The 20,587-nt window shown below is 44.6% G+C and overlaps 1 protein-coding gene and 1 long non-coding RNA gene across 2 annotated transcripts; one reads left to right on the top strand and one right to left on the bottom strand.

The window, feature by feature from the left end:
* The first annotated feature begins 77 nt into the window (after positions 1-77).
* On the top strand, positions 78-20,463 carry LOC138062283 (uncharacterized). Its single transcript, XR_011136345.1, has 5 exons — positions 78-356; positions 8,903-8,951; positions 10,793-10,944; positions 19,392-19,748; positions 20,326-20,463. It is a non-coding gene; the product is annotated as an uncharacterized lncRNA (long non-coding RNA).
* On the bottom strand, positions 368-11,448 carry NWD1 (NACHT and WD repeat domain containing 1). Its single transcript, XM_068919513.1, has 15 exons — positions 9,953-11,448; positions 9,317-9,520; positions 8,981-9,140; positions 8,379-8,496; positions 7,836-8,006; positions 7,049-7,246; positions 6,469-6,591; positions 6,099-6,298; positions 5,685-5,957; positions 4,801-4,891; positions 4,257-4,411; positions 3,282-3,555; positions 2,355-2,911; positions 1,531-1,639; positions 368-780 (listed from the first exon to the last, which is right to left on the bottom strand). The coding sequence occupies exons 1-15, from the start codon at positions 11,281-11,283 to the stop codon at positions 491-493; spliced, it is 4,254 nt and encodes a 1,417-aa protein (XP_068775614.1). The 5' UTR covers positions 11,284-11,448; the 3' UTR covers positions 368-490.
* Positions 20,464-20,587: the final 124 nt, after the last annotated feature.

Below are 20,587 nucleotides of genomic sequence, written 5' to 3'. Positions count from 1 at the left end.
GGCGGCCGCTCGGCGGCCCCGACCCCGGTGAGCGGTGCGGTCGGGGCGGGTCACCGGAGGTGTGGGGCGGCGGCGGCGGTGTCCGGAGCTCCCGGTGTACCGGGAAGCGGTGCTGCTCGCAGGGGAGGAGGGAGGTTGAGCGCGGGCAGGCCTCGGTGCCGAGCGCCCGCTGGCAACTTCTGCTGATCCGTCGTTCGGCCGCCCTTCGCGGTAGAAGCCGAGTCCTGGTTTCGGCTTTGGTGTAGCTGGATGAAACGTGATTTTTTTGCTTACTTACCTGTGTTACGTGATTATCGCTGTGGTGCGTGACAGCTGTTGGACGATGCCAAGATATCAGAAGACTCTGAATAACCACAGTAAGGGAATTTTCAGCGGCATTTAATGTTGTAATTCTAAAACACTAAGGCAAAAGAATATAGCAGATGGAAAGAGAAACCTGTAGGCTCTACCCTGGATGCTTATGATGCCTAATCCTTGTCATCTTTGCTGTTTATATCACTGAGCAGATTTGAGAGAGCTTGTTGGTACGAATCAGGTTCCCAGAAGAGCTTCTTTGGTTATATTGTTGCTTGCTCAAGTTTCCCCCTTCTTTCTTTCTGGATTTTACTGTACACGTTGCCGTGATGTTCTGGAGGGGGTTATACTGAGGAGATGCGTTCTGAGGACAGTGAAACCGCTCGTGAATGATATAGCCGAGTTGTGTTGTTGCAACAAACCCATCTGCAGTTGGTACCATTCTGCTAGCAGTTGTGTATATGCACTGTGCGGCTAGTAAGGCACCTACAGAAAGCGAGGGCAGAATACAGGAAAGGACTTGCTGTGTGGTAGGAGACCACTTAAAACATGTCACTATCTTCACATGGTCCCTTGTCACCAGGCAGTTTGGATTCAGTGAAATTAGGTCACTGATGTTAAATGAAGAGGGAGGAGGAGGAGGGGGGAATAATGAGCCATATTATTTATTCTCCTTAGAACATTATTGATGTTTTACTTCGCAGAAACTTACGGAGATGTTAGCTTGCTTTGCCATAAAATTTGATGCTGGTATTTAAACCCAGAATGCTTTCCCCTTCTGTGTGCTCGAATGCTTACTACTGAAGTTCTGTAACTGCAGCTTCTTGTCACAATTATGATATACTACTTCTGGCTTCAATAATGTTCTACTTTCAGTTCTGGTAATCGTGTGGGATACATGTTCCCTATTGCAGTTTCTTATTGCAATGATACAAGTTAGGGAATCCAGGCAGGTAGTTGTAGGATACTTGTAGGGACCTAGAAAAGGGAAGCTTAGCGCATGTTCTGAAGTAACTGTAGCCTAATAAAGTCACCTTTGTTCATCAGCAGACTTCTTTGGCCAAGATATTTGGCTGTTTTCTGCTCTAATACTCAACCAAATGAGTATCTGTGCACCAGCTGTTGCTGTATGGCATGTTTCCCTTCTTACAACATAAAGAATGGTATAAGCCTGTTTAAATACAGGGAGTAGTAGATACTTGTTTCTCATAATTGCTGGAATTCAAAATTACTCACCACTTGCAACATCCCAGACTGTAATGGACTGATCCAATGCTCCAGTGTACAAGTATTTATCATCTTTTGAGAAGCAAGCACAGCGAATGCCTTTCAGGAGGGACGCAGGCTAAAAAATGGATGATGGTTAGGATTAGATTGTTATACTGATAAACATAGGTTGAGATGAAGAAGCCTTAGAGCATTCAGCAGTTATTCAGTCCTTAAGAGCAGGGGTGAAAGTATAACTAAATAAAGGTTTTTACAAGGCAGAGCAGTCCTGGAAGGAGGGTGGGAAACGTCCTTAGGCCCTTAGCTTGTGAAGCACCCTGTAGCTGTGCAGAAGAAAGCCTAATATGATCACACAAAAACCCATTTTTCCACCTGTGGAAAGGAGTAGTTTGGACTCAACCATGGTATATTGTCAGGTGAAAGATTAACAGAATACATTCAGCATTCTTCACTGCTTTTGTTTTACTGAATTCCCCTGAGCTGGCCCTATTTACACCTTCTGTTGCTTAAACAAAGCAAATGACCAACAATAAGATCTAAAAAAATAACTCCTATGACTTATGTTTGAGTGTCAGAATGGTATTAACAGCACGCATTTACTTTGACAGCATTTTTGGACCTGGATACCTTAACAGTGCATCTAGATTATACGGCTGCTTTAAAATCAGACCTAAATTGCTAAAAAGAGGTTGCTGCTTGTCAGTTGGAACAGCTCTGTACAGGATTTGGGTATTCTCTTTAAGAGCTGGGATTCCTGTGAACTGAATCCTCTGTGATAGCTTACGGCAGTAATTGACCATAGACACTGTCTTCCCTCTCTGTCAGTGAAGTACCTTATAATAGTGCATCTCATGTTCCTGCTGACAAAACTCCAAGTCCCAGAGATGTTGCAGAGAATCTTCAGATCTGCTGAGCGCCCACTGCTCTCCATGGCTGCTTTCCAAACAGGAGATCTGGCTTCTGTGAGCTTCCAAAGGAAATACTGCGGATTGAGGGCAGTCATAAAGGAATAAGTCCCCGCTAGTCATGCCGTAGAGGACTCTGTAATCTGCGAGGACAGCCACACTGGAAACCAGAGAGCCAGGGATCTGGGTATAAAAGGTGTAGGTGGGCCTGGTGATCACTGGGCATGGATCTGCAGGGATAATATCCAGCACAAGGACTAAATCGTCATATGCTATGGCCAGCTGCTTTTCTCTCTTGTTGACTGCGATATCATTGACTGGTTTCTGTGACTCTGGAGGTGGGATGCATGCTACATCCTGCCTGGAATTCAGTGGAAAGATAAGGACTGTTCCAGACACAAGCCCAGTGAAAAGGAGCTGGTTTTGCTCAGCTATTTCCAGGCATCTCACTTGGGCAGAGGTGTCCAGTGTGTCACACACTGCACCTGTAAAAAGAGAAGGAAATCAGCAAGACTGTTCTTATTGCACCTGCATGTGAATGTCCCATCAGGTGGGGTTCAGGATGGCTCCTTGTTTGTGAAGTTATTTGTATATTATTCGTATTTCAGATTTTTCCCTTGTCAAAATAATAAGCTATTCTAGACAGAAACTTTGGAGAGGAGAATAAGAAGCTTTCGAAGCCTGAATCCTGTTCTTTTGAATCTCATGCTTAGGAAAAGCAGAAAGGAGCAGACTGTCTTTGTCACACATGCTCAGAAACTAACTCTGCCTTCACTGCTTCCACCAATTGCTCTGTTTCTCTCCTACCCCATATGCAGGCTTAATTTTCCACGGTGTTTCTGAGATGCAGTTCACCTTCTGTGGTGTCCCAGATGATGACTTTATGTCTCTCTTCAGGCTGGGTAAAATAGACATAGTTCCCACCATGCGACAGTGCAGTGCAGCCTGTCTCTGGGACAGGTGCCTGGGTTTTCTGCTGCTGATCGTAAATGAGGTTCCACACTTTTAGATATGGTGCGCTGGAGGAGGCAGAGACCAAAGTGCAGTCATACAGGGCTAAGAGGGTTGCTGGTGCCCCCATGCCATCCAGCCTGTCGGTCCGCAAACCCTGGTCTGTTAGACTCCACACCTGGAAAAAATTGGAGGGAGAAGTCAGGACCTGAGCGACTGTTTTTTCTCTAGCCTTATTTAAGAGGTGAAACAACAGATCTTCACTGACTTGTACAGAAGCATAAGTAAAGTCACATGATGATAACCTACTCCTAATCTAGAAAACAGGATATTGAGCAACTACCAATACAAAGTTACTCTTAAACAAATATTTAAAGTATCTGGAGCTATTCACTTGCTGCCTTTGCTCTGGAAGATCCCTAATTAGATCCTGCATTTTTGGGGCTGTACTGGGTATTTACCTCTTTCTCTGAAAAGAGGTGGTTCTCCAGATGTTATATATTCCATGTCTGCCTTTCAGACTGGTAACAAGGCAGCTTTTAGGAGATCAAATTTAAAATATTTTAGAAATAAAATTGTATTTCAGGTCCTGGGTATACACTGGCTTAAGGCTGGCTCTCTGAATTGATAACATGCTCTCCATTCAGTGCCAAAAATAGAGAGAGAGCAGAGAGGCTTGAAGCAGTAAAGAGAAGTAGGGTAAACGGTCATCTTTTTAGAAGCATGGCACTACAAGAAACATCCTCAGAACTGTAAATCCATCCCCAAAACAAGTTGCTGGGGAGCAAGATAAGCACCTTATTGGATCAGGGGCATATTCTATGAGTTGTATTTGTAAGAGATGTTCTGCTTGGGAAGCTGCCCAGCCTTCCTTCCTACCTGGATAGATGCAGTTTCAGAACCAGTAACAATTATGCTGTTGTCAGGAGATATAACAGCTGTATGAACCATTCCTTCATGTTCCAAATCTGCTGCTAGCAACCTGTGGAATCCCTTTGAGTCAGCCAGAAACACTCGCACGTGTTCCCCAAAGCCTAAAACAAAATGTTAGTTACTGATTTATTGATCTGAGGAAGTCTCTAATCCCCTACAACACCATGTGCCTGTGCGTATTCCTCATCATTTAATACCTATGTTTTTAAAGGTGAGCGCTAAGGATAGCTTAGATACCCATGCCGGCATAAATTCTTTTCACTGCTTTTATCTCACTTGCTGCCTTGAAATAGGGCTCCTGGTACATGGACAATGTTCTAAGTCTGCACAGAGTGAATTTAACCCAATTCTTGTTACTCCTTTAAGCACAATAGATTAAAAAGATCAGGCTAATGGAAAGTCCCACGTCCCGCTCCCCATTTAAAAGATGCTTGGCATGTGAGAGAGGAGCTATTGCTAAAACTTTCCTAAGGAATGGGCACTATTAAACCTGCAGCAAGAATGGACTCATCTTCTGATGCCACCACAAAGCCAACCCTTCCAGGAAGCTTCTCTAGCAGACTGTTCCCATCAGAAGAGATCTGCACAAAAATAAGACAGAGTTAAACATGACATTAGGATAGCTAAGCTGCCTTTCCTTTGAAAGAAAGAGGATAGATTAGCAGTGAAATAATTTAATTTCACCTCTTAGTATTGGACAGAGCTGTATGTGCAACAGGACATAGAGCTTTATCCTTGTTCTTTTAGGAACTAGGATGCAGAAGTCTGAGGATGGTGCTTTATTCCAAATGAAGAAGGAAGGCCCACTGGTGACCAAATTCGTTGCCTGGCTCAGCACAATTCTGCATGGTGTGTAGGAACTGCATTTTGTTTTATTTCACGACTGCGTGATGACAGTCTTTCTTCAGCCCATCCCTTTCACCCTTCCTAGGAATGCTATGCAGAACATTTGTTCTGTGCCTTCCGATAAGGGATCCAGTTTGATGCAGTCTGTGATCAGACAATGCATTGGCAGGTGCAGGATGTACAAGTTTGGTTTGGAGGAACTAAGGCCCTATTAGAAAACACTTTGCTCAGTCATGAAGCAAATCTGTGGCAGAGTTGGGAACAGAACCACTGGCAACGGTGGAACCCCACGGTCATACTGCTGGTGACAGAGAGGTGGATAAAGAAGGGCAGAGCCAGATCACGTTGCTGTGGCTGCCTGAAAATTGAATGAAATGTGAAAATATGTCGTCAGAAATTGCTTATGATGATAAAGGCAGATACTGGTGCAACAGAATGAAATGGATGAGATGGCATACCACAGAATTAGTATTGTTTAGGATTCAGATCCTTGAAATATTACAAGAAAGTTGAAAGAGAGATATGTACCATGGATAGAGATCCTCCACTAAATCCCACTATCATCTTCCCTTGCTTCTGGATGAGAACACCAGCAGTTGATATTTCTTCCTGCAGCCCTAATAGCTGACGTCTAGATTGCAGCTCGCCGGTGATGCTGTTCCACAGACTCAGCGTTCCTCCTTCAGACATAGTCATAATCATCAGCCTTGGGCTGCATACTGCAGAACACATCCACGCATCTGTCGCCTCTCCAGAAATCTGGAAGATGAGTTCTGCTGTCTCCAGGTGCCAAGCGTTAACCTAGTAAAAAAGGTGGCAAAAAGATGGGAGTAGAGAGGACCGAGGTAGCTTTTCTACTTACAACCCTCATGATTCTGTGACTTCTTACATTCTTGTCCTTTCAGCATTCTTTACGTTAAGAAATGTCCCTAAGTTCCATACCTTTGTATCTGAGGAAGAATATACAATCATGTGCCTCTCATCCACATGAAGGCAATTTGAAGGCTGTTCTTCCAAGTGGGTATCCTGGATAACAAACTGTGCTCTGCCAGAAGTCAGATTCCAGATGCGCAGACTGTGATCCATGGCAGCTGAAACAGCACAGGTTCCTTTTCCAAACACTTTCACACACCTCACCTCAGCTATAAAATAAGAGAAGAGAATTAGCAACACCTGGGATTCTCAGCACTTCCAGCAATTAGGAGAATGCTGGCAACTAGGAGGTGTCTGTGTACCTAGAGCTCAAGAGAGCAGTCAGAGCTCTCTTCAGACATGAAGAAAGCACTCCAGCCATGAAAAAGGGAAGGCTCACCAGAGTGCCCAGGCAAGGTGTGCAGCATCTCGATAATTTCCATATTCCAGACAAGCACTGAGCCATCCTGGGAACCTGCCACCAGCAGCCTGTAGTCAGAACTAAGTGCCATTGCTGTGACGCCTGCAGTGAAACACAAAAGGGAAAGGCTGTTCCAGATACTGCAGACAAAAACCAGACAATCTGGGACTGTTGCTGCGCTGTGCTTCCCTAACTGGGAACCCCTTGTATTGACTGAACCCTGTAGACTGTGCCAAGAGCAAGATTAGGTTCCCTTGGACATATCTAGGTCAGTGTGTGCTTTTGTTGTCCTGGCGACAAAATGACCCACTTTCTGCATCCTCATTTGTTAAAGCAATTGCCAGTGGAACTGGTGCATGACTGAACATGAAGGCGAACGGACCTTTATCCTGCCTTTGTGTAAGCTCACAGGCCAAATTCTATTTCTGCAGAAATATATGTTCTCTCTTTCTTGCTTTATTTATTTATTAGTTTATCATTGTTATTTCACTCTTATTCATAACAAATGGGTGAATAGATGTATTCTAGGGCTATATATCCCCAGTGAGGGATATCCTACCTTTGAGGAATCCGGTGAGCGTTGTGTTCAGGGGCCCACCGGGTGGCTGGAGAAATCCAGACAACGGAATGAGAACAGGATAGGGACAGACACTGAACCAGCTTACACACTGTTGGCACAGCTTCCCAATCACATCAGGGTAAGAAGGCATGAGAAAAAGAAGCCTGGCCAGCACTTCTGTGTATAGTATACTCAATCCTAAGAGGGCAAAGACGCAGAGTTTTAGAACATGACTGTGGTGGGCCTGTGAGAGTTACTGTGGTTGCATTCAATGTGATGTACAGTGTATGTACATAATGAACAGTGCATGATGAACCAAAATGAGTGGCTAAAAGGTGTCCTTATCTGGCCAAGGACTCAGATAATATAGGGAAGGCTGCAGTGTGAAAGGCAGACAAATTTAATGGAGTGACAGGATTTTTTCCTTGAGGAAGGAATGGAGACTCTGAGGAGAAAACAGAGGAGCAGCACTGTGTATTCTTTCCTCTTGTTAATGTTAAAGCTGCAAGGGAATCTAGATTGCTAATAGGTGTTTATACTGGAAGAGGGGCAGCAGGCAAACTGCTCTAATCAAATAGACCGAATACCTAGTGGCAAAGAAGAAACCTCAGGTTCCTATACAGAGGCCCTACCAGAATGAGGCATTTATAAGTCTTTTGATGGATCCCAGAAGAGAGAATTTTGTCACTAGTTGTAATTCCTCAGAAAAGTGTTCTTACTTGGAAAGGAAAAACCCATTTCTTTCCCCCAGGTGGACGTGTGCATCTCTCTGTCACTTGGACACAGCTCTTACCCTCGAGGCTGTCTATACTGCTGACTGCGGGTTTCAAAAGGAGAAGAGTGTTCTGCACAAGATGTAATTCTGGACAGTCGATCTGTTCAGTACACATCGCAAAGTCATCAACAACACTCTGTATTCCAGAGGCAATTGTTTTACAGCTGATCCAGTTCATATTCCCTGCAGAAAGAAGTACTATTAGAGCAGAGAATTATCAAATCTGAGACTGGACAGTAATTTTTAAGAAACTGAGATTGAAAAATACTTTTGGGGGCAGGGAGGGTATAGAAAGATTAGCAGCCACCAACAGTGGAATTAATGTTTCCTTCTCAGCTTTGGGAGAATCTAGAGCGTTTATTTCAGGTACGAAAGGAGTGTGGTGATAGTTCTAGGATGACGGTTTGTTTTGAAGCTTTTTTTCAAGCTTCCTTCTCACGGTGATTATTGATGCTATGCAGAAAGGTTGAGATTCTGCACTGCCGTTACCTGTGGCTGTAGGCATGACTCGTGCTTCTGCAAAGCACTGTATAACCCCTTTTGCCCAGTCCTTACCCAACACGTCCTGTTTTAGCTCCTCAATTCTTCCTGCACCAAGTAAGTGAAATGGCAATTCACTCAGCTTCCTCCGATTAGCAACAGTATCAGAGAACCAGAGTGGCTGAGGGGCTACCTAGGAAGAGCGGGAGTAGCAGAACAGTTGATTTGAGACGTGGCTTATGGATTAATCTCTCTGCTTCTACAATTTCAGTTCTAGATGCTGTCACAGTGTGACAGATAGTGTGCTTCCAGGCTATTTCATTTTGCTTAGGAAATTGTTTTCATGATTCTAAATTTCTCTTGCTGTAGTTTAAGACTATGATTGCCTTTCTACAGATGTTAATAATAGATTATTCCCTTCCTCACTGAAGTAGACTTTTACATATATGCAGACTGCATGACAAAGTTTGTAAATTTACTGTAGATCTCCTTGGTTGGCGATAGCTCTGTTTAAAAAAAAAAAAAATTTATTTCTTAATCATTATTGAAAGCACTGAATAGTATCATTTACTGTTATTTCCATTGTCTTCTGATTTCAGACCCTGTCCTGCACTCTGGAGACTCAGAGCCCTGGTCCAGAGCCTACAGGTATGGACGTGTCTGCTGGTATTCCTCGCCTTCCTGTCAGCATTCAGAGTCCTGCTAAAGTTTGGTAATACAAGAGGTTTCTTCATTCCCCAGCTCCAAGTCCCCTTGAAGAAATCTGCTAGGAGAAAATGCCGCTTGATTTGGTCTTGTTTTGATAGATAACGATTCTGTACCATTTCAACAAATTGCCTGGAAAGGGAAAAAACAATAGAGGTAGCGGAAAGGGGAGCTAGAGCTGGATTTTTCCCTCAACTTCAGCCCCGATAGAGTTTAAGAGCTGAGAGGATTCTAGGCAGGGTTCCCGAAAGCCGAGGCTGAGAACGTCTCAGAGGACTGGCATCTTGTTCTCTGCCCTCTAGCAGTACCTGTGTGCAAAGCCAAGAAGGGTGAAGCCATCTGCCTTCCGTTCTGCCAGGCACTCTCCCATGTCACTGCGCAGCTGTGCCCAGTGGAGAGGAGGAAGGCGCAGGACACTTTTACTTGAAGGAAAGTGGCAGTGGTGAATCTCTGAAAGAACATCATCATCAAGGGATAAAATGTCCTTTAGCTCCATGTCTGACAGCCCGTTTCTGCAAGTGAAGTATGATACATGAAAGGAGATTATTTATCCTCCTCGTTACTGTTTACAGTGATTTCTATAGTGGGAGGGTGAGTGGTGCATTATGGTGAGGATCCCTCTGGCAGTTCAAAAGCACCAGTCACCAAGAATCTCGCTAGCTTACATGCACTTATGGCAGTCCCAGCTGAGAGCTTATGCCCTGGACAAGCAATGGAGATAGATTTTCTTTTCCAAATAATCCCAGAACATCTCCCTTCAAGACAGTATTTTAGGTAGGCTTCCAGGTGTAAGAGGAATGTTGTGCTTGATAAATATATGCATAAAGACCTCACAGGCTAGAACAACTGAGACCTTCTACTGGTTTTCGCTGTGTTTAGGCAGAGATTCCCTATGAACAGTCAGGAAATAGAAGCCATTTCATGAGAAGTACAGTAATACTCACCGTGAGGAAGCAATGTAGCCAAGCGCATGGGCCACAAGGACTGTGCCATGTGACTTTTCCAATCCCTCACACAGATGGTGCATGGCTTCCTGGGCTGTGCTAGCAATCACTAGTTCTGAAGGTGAAGTGTAAGATGCCCATTTCCTGGCCTCGTGGAAAGCCAGCTTAAAGAGCAGGGGTTGCCCACCACTGGGGAAGTTGTGCCAGAGATAAGCCTGTTGAGCGGGGCTCAGCTGCCGTCTGTCTGCTGCGAAGAGTATCTCTAGCATCTCCTCACCTTCCTCACTAGATAAGGGTCCTACTTCAAAGTATGCCTCAGCCTCAGGCACAGTGTGTTGGAGAGCTTTCAGAATATCATGCTCTGTTGTGGAAATGGAAATGATGATGTGGACCTTTGGGGGGCAATCTTTTGGGAGCCAGTAGAATCTGTGAGCACCATCATAAGGAAACAATCTCTCCACAGAGTCAAGGAACAACACCAGTGTCTGTGTGCTGCAATGTGAGACAGTGAGGAGGAGGTTACTGAGGAACAAGACTAAATCACTGCGAGCCTGGTTGATTTGGTTTGGAGGTGGTGGCAAATCAAAAGCTAAGCACACTTGGAGACAAATGTCCCTCAGCAGGCTGTGAATAGCAGAACTGAGCTGGGATGTCCCCAGCAAACGAATCACAACCACAGTGTCTTGCCCTAAAACAGCTTGCACCTGCTCAGATAGTTTGCACATCACAGCTGTTTTTCCACAGCCTGGTGGCCCATAGAGGATCAGAGCTGTGTGCGTTTTATCATTGTTCTGCCTGATATGGTGAAAAATGTTATCCAATAAATTCTGTCTCCCACAGAAAAATCTGCAGTTCTCCAGGCACAGAGCTGCATGGTGGCTCAGCTCCTCCAGAAGTCTCTCTGGCTCCTCTCTGATCTGTCCTTGGTATCGAAGATTCTCTAAGACCTGGTGTTTAGTGACAGCAGTGAACTGTTCACAGAGTTGTTTCAGGTATTTATTACTCCTCTTGTGCTGAGCGGTCCCGGAGTCTTTGCTGTATGCCAGTGTGTGTACTTTGAGGTGTTTGGGATGATGGCTTGCAATTTTCACTTTAAGGTTGCTGAGCAGCTGTTTCTCTTCACTGTCCAGGTTGTCCTCTTTCTCCACCAGCTCAGAGTTTGTCCCTTTGTCTATTTGTTTGTCAGAATCCTCTGCCTCTCTGAGGATTATGAAAGCCCCCAGGTTGCTCTGCTGGGTATCGAGGAGACAGTGTTCAATCTCCCGTTCAATCGCTACAAAAAAAGGGGGATGTGGGCGTTTGATTCTAGAACAGAACACAGGAAAAGCCATCTACAGACATTAACTTACATCGTTTGGTCCTTCCGTATTTCACATGATGCTAGCAGGTCAGCATTCCCCATGTCCTCTGAGCCAAGCGTACTCCAGAGTCTGGTCAGTGAGCTGGGACTGTTTCTCCTTTTTTCCCCCCCATTTGGCGTACTGTTTGCCAGTCAGCATGAACCTCCCTCCCCAGGATCTGGCAGATGGTTAAATCTCTTCCTTCCCTGCATACTGCCTGTTGTACGCAATCTGGTGCTGTCTGGAACCAAACAGCTCTCTTCCCTGACAGCTCTGGTTAGAATAACATTACAGGCCTGCCAGAACACACCTGATTTGTGGTAGCAGTGCCTCTGCTCTGGGCTGAGCAGCCCACACCTCTCTGCCTTCTGGGCTGCCACGTACAGCACTGAGGCCAGGCGTCTCTCCACACGGTGCCAGGCCTGCCCATCAACCTGCTGGAGCACATAGCAGGTGGGCAGCGCGTTCTCATCCTGCTGGTACCACTGCGTCAGGAGCTGGGCAGAGTCCCCTGACACCTGCAGAGTTAGGGCCTCAAACTCCTTCTCTGCGATGAGGTGGGGCACAGTCTGGTGCCCGTAGCAGTCCCCCAGGAGTCCCTGCAAGAGGCAAGAAAGGCCACACATGCAGATACTGCTTCTGTAGTGACAGCTGTGGTGTGGGCTGCCTGCCTGCCTGCCTTACTACTTGGGATCACCAGGGAGGGCTGCTCAGGAAACTTGCCAGGAAGTGCAGTCCTCTTGCAGCTTCCCTGCTTGGATGGGGACAACCAGGCAGAGTCCCAGCCTGCCCCATGGCTGGGGAGAAGGGGCCTTAGAGGAGCTGCTCCTCAGGCCCTTACAGCGAAGAGGGGGGTGAGGAGATTGGCTTTGGGGAGGAGCCCTGGGCAGCAAGGGGGCAGGGCTGAGCCTGCAGACTGCTAGTTAGGACTGAAGGCTGGGCTGGGGAACAGGGACATCTGAGAAGGGACAGCATCTGGTATCCATGTACCTCGGAGAAAGGGTGAGCTCAGAGATCAGAACCCACCGTGTAACCCTTGAACAAAACCCTCCTGGTTTGTGTGGAGGGAGAGGGAGTAGTCAAACCTTTGTGGCTGGCTGGAGTGAGATTTGTAGATACACAGTGAGAGCCAGTCTGAGGAAGATATGGCCTGAATGCCGGTTAGTGCCATCTGCATGTGCAATATGGTGCTGCTAACAGATGTGTGAGCCGCAGGGAGCTCAGAAACAGTGAGTTCATGGATGCAGTAATGCTGTGGTGAGGCTCTAATGGTCTCTGCCTCACCTCTCAGAACAGAGATTCTCTATTGCTGGCCTCTGGTGGAAGTGGCTCAGGGGAAATCGGGCAACTCACACAAATACTTAATTACTTATTATTTACTCGTGGCTTCTATTAGGCTCACTGGGACTGCATGTTCTCTGCATTTATTGTCTTTGTTCAGCAAAGCTTTCCTTTTCCCTTTCCAAAGCCTAAACAACCCAAGGAAGCAAAGTAGTTCTGGTACTTCTACAGGTGTCACAGTCTCCTCTCCCCTTTGCAGGCCTGGAAGTTCTGGGTGCGGATTTCTGTTTGGGGCCGTCACCAAAGCGCCTCAAGGAAGCTGAGGTGGGCTGCTGCAGTGGGGAGCTTTCAGTGGTTAGAAGAAGGGATTGGAGGGATTTCAGTTTCTCTCCTTTTTGTGGAGCAGAAGCATGGATCAGCTTGCAGTGTGACACCCTAACTCTGTCCCTAGTGGTTGCTATGGCATTTTTGTTTCTGGTTCTTTGGGGAATTTTTATTTTTTGCTTAGTTACTGCGAAAACCTCCTCAAAATTGAGTATTGGGTAGGAAGCAATCTCAGAGCAAGAAATAGTATTGTCCTTCTTGCTTGATATATATCTCCATCTGCCTCTTAGATCTGCCAGATAATACACACAGCCCCAGTATCTCTAACTTTGAAGAAACCATGTTCAAGGCTGGACAATGCATGTGTGTGTCCAGCCTGTCTTGTCTTTTAGGGACTACTGTAGTTATTGATATTTTCTCAGCCCCATCAGCTAGCTGATTAAATATTTGTGAAGCTCCTCATGCAGGCTAATTACTGTGAAAACCATCTTACTTCTCCACTATACCTTTGCAAGTTCTGAGTGCATAAAACCAGCCCTTTATGTCTCACTTCAGCTATAGGGATTGAGTATGCACCGCAGTGCTGGCACTTACAATAAAGGTGGGACCTGCTGACATTTTCTGACAGGCTTCAATTTCTTCCAGACAGAGTTGTGTATTCCTGTGATCAGTGTCTACAAGCTCAGAAATACCCCATCTCAGGTCAATTACCTGCACACACACAAAAAAATTTTTTAAGCTTCTTAAAGACCAGTCAGTACTATCGTAAAAAACAGTGACATGGGGAAATTAAGTCTTTCTATCACTTTAATTTCTAGATCAGTCTGAAAACTAGTGGTGTACAACTTTATTGCTACTCTACAAGATTCAAAATTTCTCAGTAGAGATTTCTCCTGTGAAGGACCTGAAGCATTTGAACCGTTGACAACCAAGTATACAACTTGGACAGTTTTTCAGGACCAGGATCCTCAAAACTGTAGGTTATTTGGCGCAATATTTGAAGCCTGTCTTCTATCACAGAAGATAATGATCCCCAGTATTTCAATGGCCCCTTTTATGTTAAAAGTTCTATGCAAATGAGTATAGTCAGGACTAGTCAACTACTCCTGAAGTGTACCCAGTGGAATTTATACATACCATGAACTCTCTTCCAATTGAATAAAGACACAAAAGTGTGATGTAAGCCCTAGTGTCCAGATCTTGAAGATGACTAACCACCTAACTTTGAATTGAAATCCATGAAACACAAGCATAAAAATATACTTAAAACGAAAGCTCTAGGAAACCAGTACAGCAATATTTGACATCAAAGAGACTTCTAAGGAAAATCCATGGGGATTTCTTTTTTTTTCCTCCATTCCATGTATTTTGATGGCCTTTGGATAAGACAGACAGGAAAGTAAGTGATTTACCTCAAACATTAGGCCGTGCTTCTGACAGAAAGCCAGCGCTTCTGGATATGCTGCCTCCAGGAGGGTCTCCCTCTCTGTAGCCATGTCTGCATGGAAGGATTTGTGCAGCACAACAGAAGTTAGGAGTTGGGAGCCTGATTGTTGCTTTACCTAGTTGCCATGTTTTGACCTTACAGTGAAAACGCAGTTCATGTTGCTATTATCTGATCTGCGCAGAGTTTCATAAAGATGACATTGTGGTTAGGTCTTGCAAAACTGTGGTTTTCAGATATCTGCAGACTTGTTACTACATCACCTATGCAAGTGTATGTTAAGGGTTAGGTTCACGTTCCTAGTGGCCTCTCATAGTCTATGCTGTGTTTTCATTTATTAATATGAAGACTCTGGATCTGGAGAATCTTGGATTGCATAGTCAGAATACAGTACAGCAGCATTAATCCAGAAAAAAGTATTCCTTGCATCTTACTGTGGCAAATCCTCCATCCTATTTCAGACTACTCAGCCCCACTCTTGGCCATGTCAGCAGTGACAAATAGCCACAATAAAAGGCAAGCCCTACCCACAGGAAATCTTTTTGTAGAGTCAAGTCTGAAATTTTTATGGCTGCTTCTCCTGCTGTGCCTATTACAAAGAGAAATTACCACTTTCCAGAATAATCTTTGTGACACCTTTTAACAATGTCATTTTCACTGAATTAAATCAAACCACAAACTAGATAAGTTGAAATAAGACAAGAAGGCAGAGCCAAAAGGGGAAAAGGTAAGCACATATATGCACACAAACACAAGCCTGTATGCTCACTCCCAGCGCTCACATGCAGAAGCATGCACCCTCTCCTGTTCACTGATACACAGGTCTTATATTCATAGATATTTTCCACACTTGCAAAATAAAAAGACAGGGGAAGAATAAAGAATGTGTTTCTGCTCATGTATGTGTTACCATATGAGACTGTTATTTCTTCAGGACTGGAATTTTCTGTCCCCTAAATTCTGTAAACGATCATGGCACTACCTAATCATGTGATAAAGTAGTACAAGAGGGAAGGCTAAAATTAGGGTGGGGAATGGCTGCATCTGCAGCTTTCCTTGGGACTGTTCTAAGTGAAAAGTGATCACTAATGAAGTCTGTGCCAGTGTCAGATGAGGAGAGGGCTCCCTTGGGTTAGGAACTGTAATGTCTGCACTGCTGTCCAACAGGGAGCAAGCTCTCTCAGCATAATACTCCTGGAATAACTCCTGAGCTCTCACAGAGATTGTAGTTGTTACAGGAAATCCTTGTACTACTTTACATATGTAACCCAAATGACTTCTAGGCGAGAGAGTAGCATAACTTATGCCCCCATCCTTTGGTGAGAATTCAGCCACGTCATATCCTTCATCCCAAAATTATTCCTGAAAATACATGAAGTCTAGCACAACTCGGGCATTGTAGGAAATATTTTAACACTAGCTGTGTCCTTATATGCCCGCTAATTTCAAATTGTCTGTAGGTCTCATACAATCCCTCCAGAAACTGCAGCTGTAATTCCTTCCCTAAATGCTGACCTGTCTGCTTGAAGACATCTCTCCAACCAAACAGCATATTCATCATGTTACCTCCTACTGGAGGAGATATTACAGTATCTTCTTTGGAAATTAGACATACAGGCACTTCTAACTTTTTCTGGAATGGGGAGGCCTAAGCCTGTGTTTTCTTACTAACAAACTGAGACAGAGTGAACGGTTTCCAGAGGAAGGAGAAATCTGGGTTTTGTAATTCCTGAAAATCTGAGTCATTGCTACCCACTGCCAGTTACCACTTTAGAAGCTCAGTCTGGCAACTGTGTCCCAGTAGGCAGAGGAAGTGGGAAGTAGTCAGATATTATGCAAGAAGGGAAATTCTTCCCAAATATTTCTTGCTGTTACAATGGTAGATGGGAATCAAATGCGTGGCCTAAGATTACGAGAAAGCCTGCAAACATAGCTGTCTTGTGCATAGACAGGCGTTGCCCTGCATTGAGCCATTGCACAATGGTGTCTAGACTGAATTTGGCTTCCCTGCGAATGCCATTAGTTCCAGAGCTGATGCAGAATTCTGCCATCTCTGACAAGTCCTAAGTGCAAATTGGGCATGACAGAATAAAGCTGTGTATAAAATGCAGCAAACTGTAGGCATCTTCACCTTCAAATGAAGCTGCAAGCTTACGGTTCACTGATAAGCATGGCAGTCTCACCACATTGCAGCACTGCGGAGGTTCTAACGGAGAGCGCCCAATAGCATTCAGCAACTTCAGGACTTTTCAGCTTATTTACCTGAAAAAACTGAGCTGAGGAAGACTCGGACCAGGCTGGAGGGCTGGAAAGGAAGAGGAACCATCTTCCCACAGAGAAGATCCCGGCGTGTACCTGAACTGAAGCTCATGCTGCTACCCAGGTTCCCCAAGTCCTCCTCAGCAGAGACTGTTCTTTAGAGAGATGATTAACAGCAGTAAGCAGCTGTCAGTGGTGTCTCTCACAGCTCAGCTCACCTCAGCACTCTTCACATTACTCCGGAAAGCTGACGGGTTCCTTTAAGGAAAGTCTGGTAAAATTTCAGCTATTTTGACAGGGGCTGTAGGAAATTGTTGACTCTGTCTGCACTGAGATGCAGTGAAACTCTGCTGCATCCTGGAGTGATCTGTCTGTATTTAGAGAGGACAACTATCTCTATAGCAACCAATGTTTGTCACTTGGGCACGATCCCCAAGGCCTCCTTCTAAAGCACCGAATGTGCTCCCTATCATGTGCTGTACACCTGAAGTCCCTTTGTTCGCTGGCCTTGACTATGCTGGAAATACTTGTCTGTATTTCAACATCAGGTAAGCATACCAGCACTAGCATCATTTATGGTTCAGGCACTCTTAGCCATTAAAGCAGGTTTCTTAATAGGCTGGGACCATGCCCTGTCACCATTTGCCTTCTGTCAAGCTGTGCAAAAGTGAATTACTAAACCGTCTTAGTTAAAAATATTCACAACACATATTTCCTACTGCCGGGGCCTGGCAAAACTGGGCTACTGTCATTAGTATCTTTATTATTTCGAGTTACTGAAATAAGAAACCAACTTCAGCTGTCCAAGTTCTAAAATTTTGACTGAAGAGAGTGATTATCAGCCTTAGAACTAGACAGACAGAGTTTTGCTTTTCTTTTGGTCCTTGTCTATACTAACCAAAAAGTCTGTTGAAGTCAGTTTGATGTGTACTTTCTTCTCAATAATCTTAGAGGTTCTGTAAATCCAGATCATCGTGATAGCTGGATACAGCTTTTCTTGTAAGACATGCTGCTTTCTCTATGACCTGTGGAAACAAATGGTGCTGTACCAGCCAAGCAGATTTACTCAGAGCTATTTTCTACTTCCCCATTTCCCCACAGAAGACCATAGCTTATGCGGCTTTTAGCCTTTTCCAGGAAACTCTGAACTGAGCATATCAGAGAAAACCTAAGTTCAGCAAGAGCAGCTGCTGTTTTTCAGTTTATCTCGTAAAATGAGACTTAAGAGGCGGTTTTCTATCCCTTTCTATCCCAGGCACACAGAGGAGTAATTAAGGAAAAATTAGTAATCTGTATTTATGTAATAGGCCCCCTCTGCAGACAATACGTGATTAACCTTTGCAGTCATGTAGTCAAGTAAAAAGAGATTAATGACATCCTCTTCCATCAGAAATCACACAGGCAGGGAGACAGAGAGTCTTGCCTGAAGAGGCAAACATTAGAGAAGGCCTGCACAAGGGCTAAGCCAACATTAGAATTTAGCCTATGTTGGTCTAAATCAAATCTAAGCCAACATTAGGGCTTAAAAGTAATGGATCTGCAGACTGTTGTTCAAGCCACTGCTATCAGATACAGCTACATAATGGAGGAAAGTGTCAGCTCCATAAAGGAAGCTGAGAATATACCATGCTGGAGAAGAGGAATCCCAGGACAGCAGACAGTCTGGAGAATGAAGACAGCATCCAGGCAAACTGAAAAATGGAAGATATTGATGGAAAGAGATGTAGTAACCTTTTTGTTCTACAAGCATCAATACAGACGTTGTTTGGAGCTCAGGATGTGTCTCAGCAGCACTCTGTGATATGGTATCTGCATCTCACGCTGCATATACATGTCATTATGCTGATGACACCAATTTCTTCCACTAACAAATCTAAGAGAACTAGCTGACTCACTGATTGAGGCAGTTGGCTCAGGGAGCAGGACGCCCCCAGCAAAATTAATTTTAGAATCCAGGCCCATATTAGCAGATCATGTTTGGAAAGACAAGATCTACCTGGTCTCATGAGAATCATCAGGGGTTGGGATAGCTGGAAATGAGGAAGTTTGCTTTCTGCAGGAGTAGCAGCATCGTACCTGCTGGTGAGCTGAGAGTTTCTGTAGTTTGCAAATCAAAAACAAACAAAACCAACCAACCAAATCTTTTCAAGGGACGTTCTGGATTTCCTCAGGCTATAAAAATGTTCAGGCCTCTAAACATATCAGACCTGTTTTTCTGCATTCTGCATCTATATCCTGCCTGTACCCTAAAGCACTCGACGATGAAATCAGTCTCGCACTGATTCTTCCTAAAAGGTTACGTTTGCAAGCACGCTAAAAAAAATCTTCCAAATTCTCTTTAGGAACATAAAGAAGACAGATAGGGGTCATGATGGAAGATATTATAAATGGTACTTTGACGTGGGATAAAGTGTGAAAAAGGCAAATGCTAGTGTACGTGTGAAAGAGAGGCCAGATTCAAAGATATTCATGAATGTCGATCTTAGTGCTATCGACATCTCTTTGTCAGAAATGTCATCACAGAGATGAAGTGAGTAGCAACTGTGAGTCACGATGGCAGAGCAGTCTACGGTATGATAGGAAATCAGTTTTCTCACTGTCTGTCTGCTTCACGCAGCCAGTGAGCTGTCATCCCCCCACAGCTCGCTCACAGACTGCCGCCTTTACAGACTGCGTGAGGGCAGGATTAAATTCTTATCTGGGTGGTAGTTTTGTGGGTGGTTACTCAGTAAGGACCTCACTGCTGGCGTTTAACAAAATCCAAAACCCTTTAATTGGCTTTTCCTTACAGTTTTCAGAAGCAGAGGCAAGGTCACGCAGGGCACCCATGCACCCAGTGAATGATGACGCTGAACGTGAGAATCCCTGCTGTTAGAAGAATAAGTCAGGGTCAACAAGGAGTGAATCCACAGCACCTGAGAAAGGCAAAATCCAAGGCCAAAGGAGAAATCGGTAGGAAGCAGCTGCCGATTTGCATGCCCTTGCCCCCTCCTGAGACACAGGATGCATGGAAAACACTGAGCTGGACAAGTTACTCATACCAACTTTCATGTTCTCCCTTCCAATACCTGGGGAAGTCCTCTTTCCCTGGAAAGAAGCCTCTTTGAGGACCCACTGATAACTCTGAGACAATAATCAAACTATCAAGGTATAGAAATTCATTGCTTTGATTAGTTTATTTACTGTTTATTTACTTCCCTGTTTATTTACTTCCCTTCATTTACTGTGAGGAATAATTGAGTGTTCTGCAGAATTATCCTTTGTTTTCTTCTACAACCAGAATAAGGGCTTTAGAGCTTTCCTTATCTGTGAAGCTGATCTGTGAGGATAAAGTCTGTAGACACGTTATATGGCTGGCCGCATGTAAAAGGAAAGGGAAACCTGTCAATCAGCAAGAATGCTGAGAGCAGCAACTGAAACACTTTGCTTTTTCCATCAGGCAACCAGGGCCTCTTTAAGGATTAAATGTATTGCTAAATTTAGTACATCTCACTAGAGTTAGCATCAGGAGTTATCAGATCAGAACATCTTTGGAGGCAATGACGTCTGTCCTGTGGAAGTCTAAGCCCTGGCATGCTTCTCTCCTACCCTGTGCTGTTGCAGAGTTTGGAGCCGGGAATGTTTTGCACAGGCAGCACAGCATGGGGTTTGGACATTGTAGGATTTTTCAAAGCATTTGAAGTACCTACTCTCATCTGCCTGCTTTTGTTTACTATTTCATCTAGGTCCTCAGCAAAATTTGTTTGTAACACTGAAGCATATGTTATGGGAGAGAAGAATGGTCAAACCACATGAAACATCCTAGTGCTTTTTTTCTGGCTTTTTTTTTTTCAAATGTGCAGCAGGGCTTGCACTGGCCTTCTTTTCCACTGGTCAGATCATACGGAGACTTTAAAACCCACGCTCCAATGTAACGCACATTCTCAACTGCTATGATAAATAAGGGAATACTGATAAACATTTTAAGAGTTAGATATGGGGGGAGAG

The sequence above is a fragment of the Struthio camelus genome, chromosome 26 (genome assembly GCF_040807025.1).
Source record: "Struthio camelus isolate bStrCam1 chromosome 26, bStrCam1.hap1, whole genome shotgun sequence".
In the NCBI taxonomy this organism is placed as follows: domain Eukaryota; kingdom Metazoa; phylum Chordata; class Aves; order Struthioniformes; family Struthionidae; genus Struthio; species Struthio camelus.
This window is presented reverse-complemented; position numbering and strand designations above follow the sequence as displayed.